The 19,231-nt window shown below is 33.8% G+C and overlaps 1 protein-coding gene across 1 annotated transcript in view; it reads left to right on the top strand.

Moving 5' to 3' along the window:
• The window catches only part of Pvr (PDGF- and VEGF-receptor related), a 31,750-nt gene that overhangs the window by 9,525 nt on the left and 2,994 nt on the right, over positions 1-19,231 (top strand). Inside the window, exons 2-21 of the mRNA XM_013319458.1 lie at positions 7,089-7,442; positions 7,529-7,641; positions 8,047-8,195; positions 8,433-8,439; positions 8,506-8,635; positions 9,327-9,475; positions 9,560-9,716; positions 10,628-10,745; positions 11,685-11,863; positions 12,173-12,321; positions 12,887-13,169; positions 13,477-13,620; positions 13,788-13,912; positions 14,006-14,186; positions 14,359-14,613; positions 14,909-15,133; positions 17,818-17,974; positions 18,201-18,292; positions 18,582-18,733; positions 19,070-19,206. Of these exons, the coding sequence (XP_013174912.1) occupies positions 7,089-7,442; positions 7,529-7,641; positions 8,047-8,195; positions 8,433-8,439; positions 8,506-8,635; positions 9,327-9,475; positions 9,560-9,716; positions 10,628-10,745; positions 11,685-11,863; positions 12,173-12,321; positions 12,887-13,169; positions 13,477-13,620; positions 13,788-13,912; positions 14,006-14,186; positions 14,359-14,613; positions 14,909-15,133; positions 17,818-17,974; positions 18,201-18,292; positions 18,582-18,733; positions 19,070-19,206 (3,256 nt within the window). The remainder of the gene's footprint in view (positions 1-7,088; positions 7,443-7,528; positions 7,642-8,046; positions 8,196-8,432; positions 8,440-8,505; positions 8,636-9,326; positions 9,476-9,559; positions 9,717-10,627; positions 10,746-11,684; positions 11,864-12,172; positions 12,322-12,886; positions 13,170-13,476; positions 13,621-13,787; positions 13,913-14,005; positions 14,187-14,358; positions 14,614-14,908; positions 15,134-17,817; positions 17,975-18,200; positions 18,293-18,581; positions 18,734-19,069; positions 19,207-19,231) is intronic.

The following is a 19,231-nucleotide window of genomic DNA, read 5'->3' as shown; positions in this document are numbered from 1 at the left end:
AAAAAATCGATCATGACGTGAGTTTTACCGTGCTGCCAATTCAAAGACATACCTACTTGTACAATAAGAAAATCCTCGATAATCTTACATATTTTATTGTTTTATTTGTAGTCTTAGGTTTTTCTTATGAAAATAAGACTGACAATTTGTTTTTGACTCATTTTGCAATTATAGAGTACATATTTCTGGTGCTTTCTTGACTTAAAATTAAATTTTAGAGACTGCGTATTTATGGTTTGAATTTTATAAATTCTAAAAAGGCGCTTAGCAGAATGTGATATAGATTTCTTTTGGTAATTTAAGTTAAAAAAGAATGGCTTTACAACTGTTATGCTGGTCTATAGTAAAACCGTGACAAATTGATCCGGTATCTGCTATGCATTAATCGTGCAATCATTTAGAAAAGTCAACTGAGCGATGAATCAGTCGTGGTGACGTCATTTACTTCATCTTTAGTTTATCGCACCTACTTGCAATGTGATCTATTGGTATTTAGAGCCAACAGTTTACCTGTGATAGGTGGAAGGTAAATCATCAACATTTATTATTGATTTATTTTTCTTCTCTTACGATTGCCAAATCGTACCTCATTATTCTTTGAAGGGCGTAAGGAGTTAGCTGTGTAGTTGTCGACTTTGAAAATTAGCTGGAAATTAGTGATTTGCAACTCATTTATTAGCGACTATTATTACAGCGACTAATATAATTTATTCTACCTCTGGGCTCTGGTGTGACGTTAATAGTATTAATTTTCAATTTTAATTAGTTATTAAAATATTTATTATTAATTATTAGTAGGATAGAATATATGGTCAAAGTATTGCACTTTAAGTCTTTTCGTACCGGGTAAATGCCTTAAAATAAGTGTTGTCCTTGAAGCTGTATTAAAAAACAAAACACTTCGTTGCTGTAAGGATAAATGTGTTTTATATTTTCATAGATTTTTAGAGCATTGATTGATTTTTAGAGAATGAATGTGTAATATAAATTTTTATTTTTTCGGGAATAAATCAAGCAGAGAAACCATTAATTTAGCGGAAATTTAGTGAAGTTAAACATGACAGAAATATATTTTCGTCTATCTTGTGTACTGTTTTATAAATATTTGTTGGAACATCCGCTTCGCAGCGTTCTATCTGGTATCTTGGGTTTGTATTGTACAAATTGTTTCGAACACACAGATAAGTATTTAACATGTTCTTATCCTAATGAATGATGGATTATAAATAAATTATTTATATATTAACAACTGTTAGGAAGAAAATCGGAAAATGTGCCAGTGTATTGACGCAACACTAGCCTTACTAAAATGTCGACGTTTATCCCCCGACGTTTGTCCCCTCACTATTCATTCTGACACTAGATTTTGTTACGAAAGCACGTCATTCGTGCCAAAGGATTTTAATTAATAATGTCTAAAACTACAGAGATAAAACGTGGTTTATTTTATATGTTATACATCTATGTTACTTTCAATATAAAGATAATACGAGACAGTGAAACACCGATTAAAGTTTTACAACCATCTCGTAACTCCTAAACATTTACGACGCTTGTTTTGACATTGACAATGACAGAACGACCTCGCATTTAGTTTCGATCGAATTACGTTTACTTTTGGCTATTTTTAACAAATCAATTATGTAGTTTTTGTTGTAATTAACAAATGTAATAAAAAAACGTATGTTCTCGTCAGTTAATTTGCGTTATAATGTTTAAAATCTTAGATTTAAACGGCATTTCTAAATTAATATGTATGAAGCCGTTATTCTCTGATTAAACAACAAAGTTTTTCTATATTCACGTTTTACGATGTCTTATTTGCAAGAGTGTAAAGAGCATTAAGGAAAAAGTAACATTAACTGCCTGACTGTATTTTTCTTATGTCGATGATAACACTATGTCACATGTTTTTATAAATATAGAATGCTCATTATAATTATCAAAACTTATTTTTTTTTAATATCAGAAGGTGGCAAACGAGCGAGCGAGCACCTGAAATCGCTGAAATAGCGAAGTGACCGTTGCCCATAGACATACGCAATTGCATATGCGTTGCCTACCTTTAATCGACGGAGGAGAGGATGCACAGAAAGAAAATATTTTCCCTTTCCATGCAACCTCTCATCCGGAAATTTCACTTCTACTTCCCATCTTTTCCTTATAATAAAAAGGGTGGGAAGGGAAAGAGGACTAAATAAGGCCACCGGGATGCACACTTATCAGACGAAACGCAGAATTGCTTCTACTTCACGCCTGCCTTCTGTGTGGTCGTGGTATTTCACCGGGCGAACCGGGCCGATTCGTGCGAAGACGTTAAAGCGGGCTCTACCACTGTTACTTGTTATTATTAAATATCCCGTACTAGTAAGACTGTAAAATTGACTCCTTATTTGAATTAGATCCTTTGTCTTACGATCATGAGACATCTGATCATAGGTCTTTATGTACTTATATAAATTTTTACTACAGTCTCGTCTATCTAAAGTCTAGATTCTGGATCTCAATTTATCGTTTAGATACTAGACGGTATGGTACCAAAGTATATGTTATGTTTAGTCTATTAAAGCCAGCTAGTATATCATCTTGTCATTGATAACTTCGCCTGACCAAATGACCTACTGGGCTCCTTTTGCGCAGCGCTTTCGTTTGTATCGTCCGCCTCCATAAACTATAGTTGTGAACGATACCAATGTTATAAAACATAATTCTAACTTAGTACAAATGTTTCTTATCCACACCTACGTATATAAATCGTACTGACGGATGATTAAAAATAAAAAATAATCTAATTACATGTGGGTTCGAATCCGCCATTAAACTTTGACCGTGAAACATGTTGTTGTTGGTATTGTTAAAAAAAAAAAAAACATATAAAAAGTTAGTGTCGTTCAGTATAATATAGAACTAGTATACCTACCTTTATCGAAGTAATATTTACGGCCATTCGCTTTATATCTGAGTTTAAAATTCCATTGCTTAGAAACGAGGCTTACGACTATGAATGTGAGCATGGAACATAAATTCTTTTATTGAATCAACGGCGTCATTTAACTTCTACTCAACAATACCTATTCCAGTCGTTCACGTAATAAATTTAACTACAACAATATGCAGAATGTTCAAAGATTACTTTAAATTTCACAATGCTTTGTACATGCTTTTGAATTACATTAATTTAGAATAACGAACTTAGTAGTCTTTCTGTGCGTCCCCTCTGCAACGTCTGACATTCGGATGTCAATGGGCAGCGAATGTTTCGCTAACTAAGCGAAATAAGTGGCCTCTAGCTTGTTTGCCAACATCTGATATGAAAAGTAGCAACTTAATGCATTTTCATGTAGTTTTACTGTTTATTTTATTACCGTGTTTATAGGAAAGTATGGGCGTTACGTCATTGTTAATATAGCATGTAATAGAATTGCCTCGAAGCTGTTATGATATTGCTCCATTAGAGTTAATGACAGTAAGTGTTCTGTTAATATATCCAGCAGCTTATACAACTTAATTTGGCCACCATAATATTATTTAATTAATTATTTACTTATGTAATTACTTATTGGAAAAGATAAATTTGATCGTAACTTGTTTAGTTTGTTTTAAAATTGATACAATCATGATTTTATTATTAGTAGAATCTTAGTTAAGGCTGGACCAGTTAGTCAGTTTCCAGTTAATTTGGACTTAGAGTGAAACTGTATTTGGTACAAAAAATAATTAAAATTAGAGATGTTTAATTTTCGGTGCTAAATGTGATTATCGCGAGGTTATTCGAATCTCTGCATATTCGAAAATTTAGTTAACAGATCCGCAATTCCACGAGACAAATGATAAAACAGTGGGTAGTAAAGCAGGTTGGACAAAAGCTTTTGTTTTGTCCTATCTGGTATCGGTCGACGGATGCTGCTATCAGTCCCAGTGGGGTTTCTGTGAACTCAGATAAACTTCGTTCGGAAAATAATATACTATAGTTATTTCATACTGTTCGGTAAAAAATCCGGGTCAGATAACAAATATAATACATGTTGGTATCATATAGAAAATAATAAAATAAATAAGGGCTTATATATTCTGTGGTAAAAGGGAATACAGATTTGCTTGTTATGGAACGCAAATTCATTTTAGATGGTAAAGTTAAAGAATAATAAAGGGTGTTTCTCTTTGAGCCTATTGATCGACGGTAAACACCCACAATAAATTAAACGGTAACAAATGAGCGCTGACCTTAAAGTTCAAAAACAACTAATGACCATAGTATAAGTTCAAAAAACAGTTTAACAGTGGTAGAGCCCGCTTTAACATCTTCGCACGAATCGGCCCGGCTCGCCCGGTGAAATACCACGACCACACAGAAGACAGGCGTGAAGTGGAAGCTATTCCGCGTTTCGTCTGATGAGTGTGCGTCCCGGAGGCCTAATTTAGTCCTCTTTCCCATCCCACCCTTTTTCTTAGAAGGAAAGGATGGGAAGTGGAAGCGGACTTTCCGGATGAGAGGATGCATGGGAAGGGAAATTATTTTCTTTCTGTGCATCCTCTCCTCCGTCGATTAAAGGTAGGCAACGCATATGCGGTTGCGTGTGTCTATGGGCAACGGTCACTTCGCTATTTCAGCGATTTCGGATGGCCGATTGCTCGTTTGCCACCTTTGATATAAAAAAAAAAAAAAAAAAAAATAACTCCGCACTATCGACAACAAATTGGTTAGCGATTAAGAATGCATCTGTTTTTGTTCCGTATTCAATTTGCAATCACAAAATCATTTATCGATTTGTTTTTGAAACGTGACCGTTCTTCGTGAATACATTTTTCAATTATTTTCAGTGCTAAGTTTTTTAACAAATAAAAAGAACGTGCAAAATTCCAGCGTCAGCCAACGGTTACAAGTGTGCTAATAAGCTATCTATTATCGATACAAATATAGTGTGGTATTTTAATTCATAAGTATGTATCATGGAGGAAATACATGCTACGGCTTCCTTTATTTAAATTATTTATTTTTCCTGTAAACAAAAATATACACATACTGTAAAGTACGCTGTTTGTCAAAGTACCAGATGGCCGGTACTGACTGGCACAACTGACGAATCTCACTTATCGGCATTAATGGATGGCGTATTACACTTTTTTTCAATTCCCGATGCGTAGTACCCTCCCCCCGCATCTCGTTACGTCCCCGCTACACCTAAAATTTTGTTCTACGCAGCGATTTGTGCTTCTTGCTTATACTATTCGAAAACTACAAGTCTTATTATGTAAGAGATCTTGGTAGAGGATTTAAAGATCTAACAACTATTTAAGAGAAGTATCGTGAAAAAAGATTGTATAGAAATGAAAGGAATATACTTTTTGGCTAGTAAATCTACTTTATTCTAGATTTTAAACTTCGTTGTGAGCGATTAGTGGACGTCGCGTCTACAAGGGAAGCGTCTCATTCTACATAATTTTATCAACCGGACGAGTATTCTGATACTTTAACAGGGACATCCTGTGCAGCCAACACAAACCGCTCTCATTTATAGTCTGCTTCTGAATAAAGAATTTATCAATGTTATCACGTAATTATAAATTATTTATTTTTGAAATTGTATGCTTAATTAAATAGTTTAGTTAATTAGTTATAGGAAAAAATGATATTTACTCTCATCAATATTATGAATGCGAATATTTGCTATTTTATAACGGCTGAATGAAACTAGTTGAAATTTTTTTAGCAAAGGACGAATAGTCTGAAATACTGCATAGGCTTCTTAGTTTTTTTTAATCCTACGCAGACGCATAGATATGGTTTTGGATGAATTTCTTCATAAATTACTTAACATAATTGCATTAAATTTTAATTTAAAGTTCATGTTGGTGTTCAATTTAATTCCCTTATTGCCTTGCTACCTTTCTAGGAAAAAGTATTCATTAAACTACTGCTGGGGAAATTACATTGTTAATATAATTAAATGAATACGGGGAACGCTGCCAGTATCTTCGGGACCTTGCCTAAAGGGACTCCTTCTAATAACATATTTTAGTGAATTATTCGTTTTTTTTTATATTTTATTTTATATTAAATTAAATGTAAATATTAATTGTTTTGATAATCTCTAATTATAGTAACTGAACTGAACCGAACATAATTTTATGACGAAATGTGAAGAATGTGGATATTGTTTCGGTTGGCTTGTACCAATGAATTAGAATTTTTGGATCATCATTTTTTCGAGTATCAGATTCGTTATTAATATAAAATTAATAATACGGCTTCTTATTTTCCTTATCATCGTCCAACATATATTCATTGGTATCCTAAAGACCTTTGCGGCCTTATTCATTTAGCTCCTAATCTTGGTCAGAATGGCGAACGCAAGTACTAAAGAAACTCACTTAATTCGGTAATAAATACATATATAGTGTTAGTTTACCTTAAACGATAGACAGACAGATACGCCACTGTAGGCTTTTCTTGATAGATATTAAGTTGCTGATAAGTGTATCGACGGGATCCTAATCAATTAATTGGTGACCGTCTCTAGAGCTCGATTCTATCAATCGCTATCAGCGCGTAGGGGTCGCGTTGTCCTCACGGTAGGATTAATTTTCCGAATGTTGACCGCGCCCTGTCACGCCCTAACCGGCCTAATTAATAGAGCCTTCGATAGACTTGCCACGGCTCATGTTACAACTACCATTAACATGATAACCTGATGTTGTCGAAGCCTTCGTCATTTTCAGCAAACTCATACTTTCTCCTTTCATAATTATTGTTATTTGATATCCAAGTCTTGACAAGGACGCAAACATTTACCGGCAACATGACAAAATGCCTCGTGTAAGTCGCTTACGTTGATAAATTGACAATAGGTCATTTTCCTTATTAATAAAATGTTGATCATGGTTGACTTCAAGTAGACACTGAGGTGATACGCGTGAGGATATGTATTTGTCAGCAATTTCATCTTAATTTAATAACTTATCGATTAAAATGCCTTGATCACTACAACGAGTATATTTTTCAGAGTGTAGGGTTATAAATTAACTTTGAAATTTTACAATTAATGCAACGAATAAATAATGAAGCACTGGACGACTCTCATTTTCAGATGCTTACGAAACGGAAGGTCCAATCATCGAACCATCTCTAAAAGAAATAGTTTTAGAAAAAGGTCAAAATTTTACAATAAAATGCAAAGGATTCTCCGAATTGGATTTTAAACAACAAGATATACCGGAAGAAGTTGTTGGATCGCTTTTTAACAAAAGTGTAACAACGGTAACGAATTCAGACGATAAATATAAATACCAAATTGAACTGAACTTGTACGACGTCGATCAATTTGCAATCGGGTACTACGCTTGTTTCGATAACACTCTTGAGGCAGACGATTTATTAAACAATTTAATGGAGGAACCAAAAGATACTGAACACGTTACATATATTTATGTCTACGTTAACGGTGAGATTGAACCGTTCCATAACATTCTAGAACAAAGTAATTTGCATGATTGGTTTATGTGTTGTAATGAATTCTATTTATTTTAGGCACAAATAGCGTGTTCGCACCCATGAGGGAGGTCGTAAAAACGGGAAACGGGTCAAAGGTCGTAATAGAATGTAGACCTACGACACCAGATATAAAAATGACACTTATGGGGGTATGTATGCAAGATTTAGACACATTGATGTGATTCAAGGCGACAATTAATTTTTCTATCTATAAGTAGTGCAAGTCGATAAAAATAAAACCTATAAAAGAAATTGCTTCGTAAGTAACCATGTGAAATTCGAGCATTTAGCCAGGCCTATAGACTTCTAGAAAATGCATGATTTTTTCATCAATTTTCTTACAGTATTTTACAAAGTGAGGCGGAATTAGTTTATTAAAATCTCTTGCGTTTAGTAAATAATCGAATGAAGCATCAAGGTTAATTTTGTCTTGTTAATGGCTTGCATTTAAAAATCTGACTAATGCTTATTGCAAATAAATAATTTTATACTAAAGCATGAACACCAATGTTTTAATGCTTCGATTGGTTCTTAACAACGTTCTTAATATTCAGGACTTTCCAGACTATGAGCATTACGATCCCAAAATTGGTTTCACGGTCGATAGCGATTATATGTTAGATCTCCCGATAGTTCTTGTGACCTGTGACGCTAAGAGAGGAGATCTCGAAGACTCAAAAGACATTGTTGTACATAAACGTAGGTGATTAGAAGATGTGTGACTTTTAATAATAGTGTACCCACCACATGCACGAAACATCGGCCTTTTAAAACTCCTTATTGGATCACTAAATCATGGCCATACATTTATATGGTTCTGTCGTGAATGTGGTTTGCTACATCTACTTCTTTTTCAATATATAAAATATAATATATTATTTCTAAATTGTATTTGTATTATTAACGATATTTAAAAAAAAGTTTTATATAATTGAAAAAGGATGGATGTAAATTGGTACATATCCATTTACTCCTACTAACCACTCATTATTTATCTGGTAATACGGCTGCAGAGTAACAAGACACCAGAATTTATAAAGTATTCTCCAAAGATTGGATATGTAGTCAAAGCGAATAGGGTCGCTTCTTACCAATGCGAGGGACTCCGCGGAACGAAATCGTATAAGAAAACTACACGTATGTGTAAGTAGATAGTGCTACTATCTTGATGTCAAGTAACGAGGTAGCGTGGTGTGATGGTTTCATTTACTTTTGGAATTATTTAATCGAGTAAATGTTTTGTTGACCGCTTTTAGCTTGTGACTTATTTTCCTTCTTTCTTCTTCTTTGGTGTGTTGATCTTTGTGTGCACTTATATATTTGTTTACTAACTAACTAACAATCATAATAATGTGTATCGAATGTTGGGTTACGCGTATAAAGATATAAATCTACATATATATTTTAAAACAAAACTAAAATATTTTAAGTTAATTTGTCCAAAAATATTAAATTTAATGATTTAATTCCACACAAATTCTACAAAGAATGTATTTTCATTGGACAAATTTTCTTTTAGTTTTATTCAACATATATATGTTTAGTTTTGGTGTACTGTTGAAATGGGCGATTAATTTTTATTAGAAGATTACTTTTCATTGATGATTCCATATTGTTTTAGTATTAATAGTATTGCACGTGACATTAATATTATTTTTATTACATTTTCAATTATAAACGTGCAATATTTGTTTGCTTTATTTGTTTTTTTTTTATACATTGACATCATATGACAGTTCTAATGTTTAATTTAATGTTTTAATTTTCATTTTAATAGATTAAAAAAATATATCTTTTGTCTTATTATAATTTTAAAAGAAATTATTTTTTATAGTGACAAATATTCCACCGCCCCAACCACGAATAATTGGTGGTTTACCATATTTTCTGAGCGGAGAAACATTTTCTCTAAATTGTACTGTCGAGTATCAAAGTAACTCTGCTTTGGCGTTAACTTGGAGAACACCAAATGTCGCATCGAAGGTACGAATCAATTATCTCTTTAAATTCATACAATAGTATTCAAGACATTAAATAAATAATACAAATATTATTCATTTGTTTTAGATCCAACATAAAACTAATGAAAATGAAACTACAGGTGGAATATTGTATAGCAACATAACGATACTAAATGCTAATGTTGAAGACGCGGGAAATTACACCTGTATATCCAAAAATAGCTATGGACAGAACACTGCTTCGTTTAAAAAGTTATATTTAGGTAAAACGTCTGGGTACACATTTTGATAGACTGATTTCGTAAGAACGCGCGTTCTATTTTGTTTGTGAATAACATGTGCTATAAGACAGCATTATTAACTTGCTTTTAAATTAATAACATGACCCCTTTATTCATTGTTAAATGACCATCCTTGATAGTAAAAATTAAAAAAATAGTTCATCATCAGCTCAATATACGTCCCCACCGGTGGGCTCATAGCCTACCCTATATTAGGGGTGACTAGGCCATAGTCAACCACGCTGGCCAAGTGCCGGTTGGTTGACGTCACACATATCTTTGAATTTCTTCTCAGATATATGTAGGTTGCATCACGATGTTTTCCTTCACCATAAGAACGTCGGATAAATTTACATATGTAAATCGAAAATAACATTGGTACATGGCGGGATTCGAAACCAGGACCTGCAGATTGCAAGTCAAGTGCTTGACTACTGATCCACCGACGCTCAAATAATTAGTATACACTACAAAACATTAGTTATTATTGACTTGACTAGTCTAGTATACTTGTATTTAAGAGGACAAGGACTTATATTAAATATTTGTGTGAAAAATTAGATTTAATGAAATTTAGAAGAAACAATAAAAAATCTTTCCCGTGGCAAAGCTGGGTTTATTTAAGAGATTTTTGTATTATCGTTAAAAATGTTCTATTTTATTTATTTATTAAGACAAGCCAACAGCATACATATAAAATAGCAGAATAACATTTCACACAAACAATTACGTTAGTCTCATTTTTATTCATACAATTTTATATACATAATATTTATAATTAGGATAGATTATTTTTATAATCTTTTTAAATCAAGCCTAAAATAATTCTAGTTTTAATATATGAACGATACATTTGAACTACGAGGTATAAAATTTTATTTCTTAAATTTTAGAAACTGGTTTTATTAAATTAGAAATTGGTGGTAGAAAGATTAATCCAACTGAAACGAATCAAAGGCTTATCCAGTTCATGTATTACTTACAAGATTATCCAACGGCTCGAATTACTTGGTAAGTATATATTAATATTTTAATTGCTATTAAAAATAATTTAATTCTGCACAAATCAATCATGTAACACCTTACAACTATCAATTTAACCCTAACTATTGTTAAGAAGAAAATCCGACACTGTGCCGGTGTACTGGCCCAACACTAGCCTTTCTAAAATGTTTATATCCCCTCACTAATCATTTTGACACATGACTTTGTAACGAAAGCACGCCATTCGCGCTAAAGGATTCTAACTAATAATGTCTACAACTATGTATCAATCCTCAATCACTGATCTTTTTGTGGATATTATTGTATTATCAAGACTTAATGCCAACAGTTATGTTATGCTTCATTTAAAAATAACATGTTATATACTTCTTATTATACCTTAAGTACACAACATCTTTGCAAAATTGTCTATGTGACATATCTTATATGTAAAATTCTCGTGTCACAATTTTCGTTCCCATACTCCTCCGAAACGGCTTGACCGATTCTCATGAAACTTTGTGAGCATATTGAGTAGGTCTGACAATCGGCCAACATCTATTTTTAATCCCGCGCGGACGGAGTCCCGGGCGACAGCTAGTTCTGTAATAATTAAATCAAAATATTGATAATGATGACTACGTCTGATGGTATTGTAAAGTCTCCTATGCTTTTCAACCAAACCTCTTCACAGTAGTCTCTATTTTAACACGTTAGCTGCCATGTCGGACTTTATGTCCATACTTCCGTTCAACACTTCGCTGTGGCTTGTCGGACGCTTTTTAATCGAATTGTTGTATATAGCGCGACCCACAAGGTCCCATAAAGCTTATTAACAGCTGGTCAATTTTTTTCGTTTTTCGAAAAATCATTCTGGCAGCTAACGTGTTTATTAATAAAAATGATAGTGGAACATAATAAGGCAAGTAAAATAGATGCTCATTGTTTAATGGTATTATTTTGCAGCTACTGTGACGGCAAAGAAATACATTCGAATAAAGTTAAATATGACATAAAACGACCTACAACGGGTAAACTTACACTGACTATACGAAATTTAACTGTAACGGACACAGCAAACTATACATGTGTGGCCACCAATGACTATGATTCGAAGAATGTTACACGTGATTTAAGAGTCAAAGGTAAATGAAAATATTTATGAGTTATTTACATGCTTAATTGTACACCATCAATCGTTGTTATAACGCTAGTGACGTGACGCTAGTTTTAGAGAAATTAATTCATTTTAAAAATTGCATTTATTTTTTTGTATTGGAAACCCAATTGAAAGTTATGATATAATTTATTTTGAATAGAGCTCCATAAACATAGCGACTTACGGTACGTTCAAATGTACAAAAATCGAACACAGGACAATACGACCTTTGTGGTCCATATTTTTACAGCAAATTGTTTTTTAATACATTATTAATTTATTTTAATTTCTTCAGCTGCCCCAGTAGTAGACTTTGGGATACCCGATGATATCAAGTCCGTAGAGGGTACAATTGCCAACTTAAAATGCAAGGCAACTGGTTATCCCACGCCTAGCGTTGAGTGGATATTTACTAGTGAATCAGGCGATCAGCAAATGTTATTGGTACGTTACATACTTATTATCGTACTTCGTATTAATAAAAGTGAATATTTAGATAGATGGATGGATGGATGGATGTTTATTTGAAGCTAACTCCAGAACGGCTGTAAGGATCTTACTGAAATTCGGCGTATATGTAGAAAATAGTCTGGAAAAACACAGAGGCTACTAACTAAGTTTTTTAATTCCGCGCGTACGGAGTCGCTGGCGACAGCTAGTTTTATTTTATTTCCTTGCAATCTTCTAAAATTCTTTTACACTCTAGTATAGGAATTAAGATGTGTAACTTTAAGAAAACAGATAATTAATTTGTACGTGTATCTTACAATTATAGATCCATGGGCTTATTTTGTAAGACTACCAAACTGAATATACATATATTTTGTTAATAAAAACATTCATATTATATGAGATTGTTGTACTTCCTCAGTAGATCTAACTTACCAATTTATCATTATGATGATATGCAGATTCTTTTATTTTTAATTTACAATATAAATTTTTTGGATAAGATTCACGTCTCATGCAGATGTAATGTCTTTAATAATATATAAACATATTTTTTCAGCCAAGCAATACTTTATCAACGTTGATTACAACAACTTCGTATGTTCAAATACCTGTACGAGTATCTGGAAACATCTCATGCAAGGCAACGAATAGTTTAAATTCATCGACAAAATCGAGAAAATTTATAGTACAAGAGCTTGTCGGTGGTTTCGGTATCAAAGACATCGATCGAACTTGGTTCTATGAAAGTCAGAATGTTGTTTTGACTTGTGTCGCATCTGTATATGATTTCGCTAATTTAACATGGATTGGAATTGACGATATGGAAATTTTAGATTCCGGTAAGTTTGATGTATTGAAATAGAATAATTTAAACCTTATAAGGATCAAACATATATTATTAATAGTTTTTGTACTGAGACATTAATTCTTAAGTAGGTATTTACAAACAGGAAATTACCCACTTTAAGTAAACAAGATTTCTATAAGTGTAACAACAAGATAGATTAAAAGTCAAATTAAAAAAAAACATACTTGCCTTCGACCGACCGACGTAGTCAGTTCGCAACAGAACTTTAGTAGAACTTCAAGGTCATTGGGAAAATAAATATTCATAAATCATAGTGTTAACAGAAAACTTTTTTCCAGTGGAATTTACAAACAATTCGTTTTCTTACGTTGCAAAGTTAAAATTAAATAATATATCGCCGCAAAATGCTGGCAACTATACATGTAACGCGGTAAGATATGATAATACTGAGGAGAGTCAATCGATATTTATAACAGTTGCAGGTATGACATATTTTTTATTTATTTCTATAATCGAATTGCATGTGATAAAAATAGTTGTAAGTGAAGTGTCACGTAGGAGTAGAGTTAAAAGGATACGTTATTGCGTCAAAGCTATCAAATGGGAGGTGATCTTACCTTTAATTTTAATGATAAAATTATATTTTTAGCAAAACAACCGCCAATTATTACGGAACCTTTAAAGGAGAAGAATGAAGAGGTGTACCCATATCAACCGTTGCAACTGACTTGCCAGGCCGAAGCTGTGCCACCGCCACGCATCGAATGGTATAAGGTCAGAACAAAACCGCACTTAATAGAATTATCTCCTCAAAGATTCTTGTATCTTTGTATATAGAACGACATACTTAATGGCATTTTCTTCCAGGATGGAAACCTCTTATTGAACGAAACGAATACTGATATTATCACAGAAATGTTGGACCACAGTAGAATAAATTCCAGTGTTGTAATCAAACAAATGCTCGAGGAGAACAAGGGGAGATACGAGTGCGTTGCTGTCAACGAAGACGAAATTACGAGAGAATATTTTAATATTGCTATTAAAGGTTTTAAGCATTATTAATTTTACCCGTGGGTTTACATTGCTGAATTTCCAATATATATAAGTATTGATAGCTCAGATTTTTCATCGATAAATTAATAATGATTTGACAGTGGAAACCCACGGTAATGTTGATGTGTTAAATTCCGTATGATCAACGTTTTTTGATGTTCTAGAAAAATCTACCAACAAAGCGGCTTACTTGAGCGTTATTGGAGGAATTGTTTTCGTATTGTTACTCTTGATCGTTTATCTCGTTTGGAAGATACGCAAGGAGAAACAATTCAGGAAGGAACTGGCGGCGGCTGGACTCTTGTACTTCGAAGAAGGAGTTACAAAGTCCTTAAACCCTGATATAGGCATCGATGAGCAAGCTGAGCTTCTACCATACGACAACAGATTTGAATTCCCAGCTGAGAAACTTCTTTTAGGTATACGAAATTGTTTGAAATTCCCCTAAATAACATTTTTCGAAAAATGACAGAATTTACTTTACCTTTTCTGAAATGAGGGCTTTATTTTAGTTTAAGAAGTGATATTATTTCATCACTTAGCTGTTAAAAAAGACCTTGTAATATAATGGATACGTTTCTATCCACATTTACATTAAAACGTATTTTTAAAAAGTAAATCGTTAAGATTGTATACCATTAACTAACCTTGTCCTCTTATCACATTCTTATTTTAAATGGTGTAAACTCTTTAAGTAAAGGTTAACTTTATTAGGTAAGCAGCTAGGTGCAGGCGCTTTTGGTGTCGTGTACAAGGCAGAAGCTCGTGGAATAATAAATGCAGAAGAGACTACAGAAGTAGCTGTGAAAATGGTGAAGAAGACCGCAGACAATATGTACATTAAGGCTCTAGCAACGGAGCTCAAGATAATGGTACATCTAGGAAAACATGTTAATATTGTTAACCTTCTCGGAGCGTGTACCAAGAATGTAGGAAAACGTGAGTATTTTTTTCTATTTGGTTAAATTTTTGCATCATCCTGTGCACATCCTGCTAGGTTTTTGTTTCTGAAACATTTTTATTTTTTTTTGATTAGCATAAGTATTAAATTTTAAACTTGCTCCGCAAAGATGACAAACTCGATGCATTCAACAAATATTTTTGACTTCAATCCCAAAAAGACACAAGTATGCGCCATTACCGCTAAAAAACAACCCTTTGTCGTGGATCTTCGTTTCGAGGGCACTCCCCTGGTTGCCTCAGCCAGTATCAGTATTCTCGGCGTTGACATATCGAATGACGTTCAGTTTCGCGGTCATTTGGAAGACAAGGCCAAGCTGGCCTCCAAAAAACTGGGTGTGCTCAGCAGAGCGAAGCAGTATTTCCAACCGGGCCACCGCCTCCAGCTGTATAAGGCGCAAGTTCGGCCCCACATGGAATACTGCTCGCATCTCTGGGCGGGAGCACCCCAGTACCAGCTTCTTCCATTTGACCGCATACAACGGAGAGCGATTCGAATCGTCAACGACCGAGCTCTTACTGATCGGCTCGACACTCTGGCGCTGCGTAGGGACGTTAGTTCCCTCTGCATTTTCTACCGCATATACCACGGGGAGTGCTCTGAAGAATTGTTTGGAACGATTCCTGCCGCCGAGTTCCGTCATCGGACGACACGACAGACCGCCAGGTTCCATCCACACCACCTGGATGGCTGGCATTCCACAACGGTGCGATTCTCGCGCAACTTCTTGCCTCGCACAGCCGCGTTGTGGAACGGTCTGTCCTCGGCGGTATTTCCAAACCAATACGACTTAGGGTCCTTCAAGAAGCGAGCCTATCACCACCTCAAAGGCCGGCAACGCATCTGCGGTTCCTCTGGTATTGTTGATGTCCATGGGCGTCGTTGAACACTTCGGTGTTCCCGCTGCTCGTTTGCCCCTTCTGTTATAAAAAAAAAAAAAAAAAATTATTTATCAGTTTGCTATATTAATTAATTTATTATATATTTTCATTATTACATTCACTTTATGTATTTTCCTCGAAACGATGCCGTATACTTTTAAATTAGTAGTCATAAGTCTGAGTGCTTTCTTTAATTTGCATGTGTCATGGACATTGTTTACCATGGATTATGGCACATAATAATACATGGTGTTCATAAATAAATTAATATTAGATTAATTATTAAAAAAAGGTATGCTATTTTGAGCAGTTTCTGGCTCAGTAAACATATAAAGAACTGTTTTAACATTGAAACTATGTTTATCAGTGTGCAAACAGTGTTTACTTTGCGTATAAAGCTATTGAGTTAATGAAAAGGTCACCTTCACAGTCGTTTGAGATTTGTGCTAGAAACTGATTTGCGGAAATACAAGTAATATTTAGAGAGACACGAAGTTAATCAGAATAGAATAAAAAAATATTTTTTAATTAGTTACGACGCAATAAGTTATGTATTTTGTCTATTAAGTTATTCTTATTACGACTATGACTTTAAGATGTTAAAAAAAATTGACCTAAAATCTCACTTCCTACAAATATTATAAATGCAAATTTTTGTATGTATAATAGATAGATGGCTGCATGGGTATTGATGAAATTTGGTTTAGATGTAGAACATAATATGGAAGAACACATAGGCTAATTTTTATTAGTTCTGCGGGGACGCAGTCGCGGGAGACAGCTAGACATATAATTTGAGTCTTTGTTCCTGAAAATCTCCAATCAAAACTCTGGTTAAAAAGATAGGCTGTTGTGTACTATAGACAACGATAAATTAAGTATATACCTTTATTACCCGACAGGTTAAAAAGGAGGTCAAAGTATTTTCCCCTTGTGTGTAGGTGTGTCTTCGTTTGACCTGTATCCTAAATAATTAGACTAGCAACGAATATGATTACGTTAATAATAAAATAAATTTAAACGATTTAAATGGATAACAGGTTTTAGACAATGTAACATTCGATTATCGCTATCGCTTATAAAATCGACAAAATCTGTCAAAATGTATAGGAAAAATACAGAACATGCACGTGATTTATCGAAAGTTATTGTCACTTCAATACATTAATGTATTTTCGATTGTCAAGGGGCTGGTGGAATTTGATTCGTTACTCAGTTGTTTAAACTATCTTTTGCTTATCAATTAAATATTATCCAAAGACCATCCTAACCCACAGAACATATAAAACTAATTTGGGCCACCATTATCAAATTCCGAGGTTGTGCAGATTACTGCAGCATTTTATAAATAACGATAGCTTCATCGATATATTCCATGACAAATTACCCATATTTAAATTAAAAATAGTTGGTGTATTGTATCCTAGTGAAGTCGCAGACGTTTAACATTCTGTTTCTTGTTTTGCTAAAGTATAGATATTTTTGTATACACGCTTTTAATTGTGGTTTAATTTACAATTCGTCTAAATACCTTCTTATTAAATTCTGATTTTTTTTTAGTTTAATATTATTTGTAATTTGCTTTATTTACATATTTTGTTCTATTTTTTATTGTTTGTGCACCAATACTTTATATATGTTGTGTTTAACTGTAAGTGAAATTACATGTTGCCTGAAATCTTTTGTTATAGTAAACTAAAATAGTAAACTGTATATAAGAACACATGTACTTTTGTTGATTAACCAATGAAATAAATAAATATTATTTTATAAATTTGTAGGAGAGTTAATAGTGATAGTTGAATACTGCAAGTTTGGCAACATTCACAACTACCTACAGAAACATCGTGAGGTCTTCATTGACCAGCTAACTGACAACAAGGATAAGAATCTCGGTAAAGTCAACAAAGGTTTCTCTTGCAGCAGCGGAAGTAGTGCGTAAGTATACTGTTATGTTTTTTTTTTATTTTTTGTACCAACCTAATGGTTAAGGATACGGATTTCCGATCACGAGGTCGGGGTTTCAAATCCAGCCCTTCTACAATTGTAAATCCTAGCACAAGCATACATATAAGTTGGAATTGTACAAGAAATATTAGTAAATTAACAAAAATCTGCTAATATTAAAAAAATAAATAAAAAATAACCTAAAAATAATTTTCAGGTTCCATTCAGACTACTTCAGCTCCAATCATACGCAAGAAACCGATAATACATTCCTAAATACTGGAAATACCAACAGATCTGGGAGAAAAGGTACGCCCTTTTAAAAGCTTTGGAAAAATACCAATGCAATTATTTGATTTGCGGTATTTTCTAACTAGAGCCATCTTTATTTTTCAATAACCAAGAAGTAATCTATCTACACATCTTAAAATAAGAAATTGAATTTAGGCAAATTATAATAACATGAAAGTAAACTTATGTTTACATTTGTATGATATTCCGTCTGAAATATTTGGTTATCCAATTTACCCAAAAGTATAAAGTAACGTATTATTAAACTTCTAATTATAAAGTTGATTGTTTGGTATACGTTTTGCAGTATCAGAGACGGGCTACGTGCAGCCGGAGTGGCGGTCTAACTATGAGAGTGACTACAGCGACGGTCGCGCACCTCGCCCGCTCTTCTCCCGCGACTTGCTCGCCTGGGCATTCCAGATCGCGCGAGGTATGGAATACCTCGCTAGTAGAAAGGTAAGGGTCCAATACATTCACTGAACAATCGTTTTCTATGCTTATGGAATCACATAAAATGGTAACACGATTGTAATCTAGGTCACCGTCATAATGCGACACTGTTGATATGAAAATTTATATATCAGTGCCTCACGTGACTCATTAGAAAAGAACCACATGCCAAAAACTCTCACTAATGGCGGAAATGTCAGCCACAAACTCAAATAATAATCAGTTTCCCTCATTTTCTCCAAACATAGAATCGTATGTATCGCGTAAAAAATGGTCACTTGACACAACGAAAAAGGCTAAGCAAGTATTTGTAATATAATTGAATATTCGAACAAATTTCAGGTACTACACGGCGATCTGGCAGCACGCAACGTGTTATTGGCTGAGGATAACATCGTCAAGATATGCGACTTCGGTCTCGCGCGTAGCATTTACAAAAATGACGAATACCAAAAGAAAGAAAACGTAAGCCTTACTACATATACTTAAGAAATGAAAACAACT

This window comes from Papilio xuthus, unplaced genomic scaffold (genome assembly GCF_000836235.2).
Source record: "Papilio xuthus unplaced genomic scaffold, Pxut_1.1 DF826115.1, whole genome shotgun sequence".
NCBI classification, from domain to species: Eukaryota; Metazoa; Arthropoda; class Insecta; order Lepidoptera; family Papilionidae; genus Papilio; species Papilio xuthus.
Note: the sequence above shows the minus strand (reverse complement) of the source record. Positions and strands in the feature narration are given on the sequence as shown.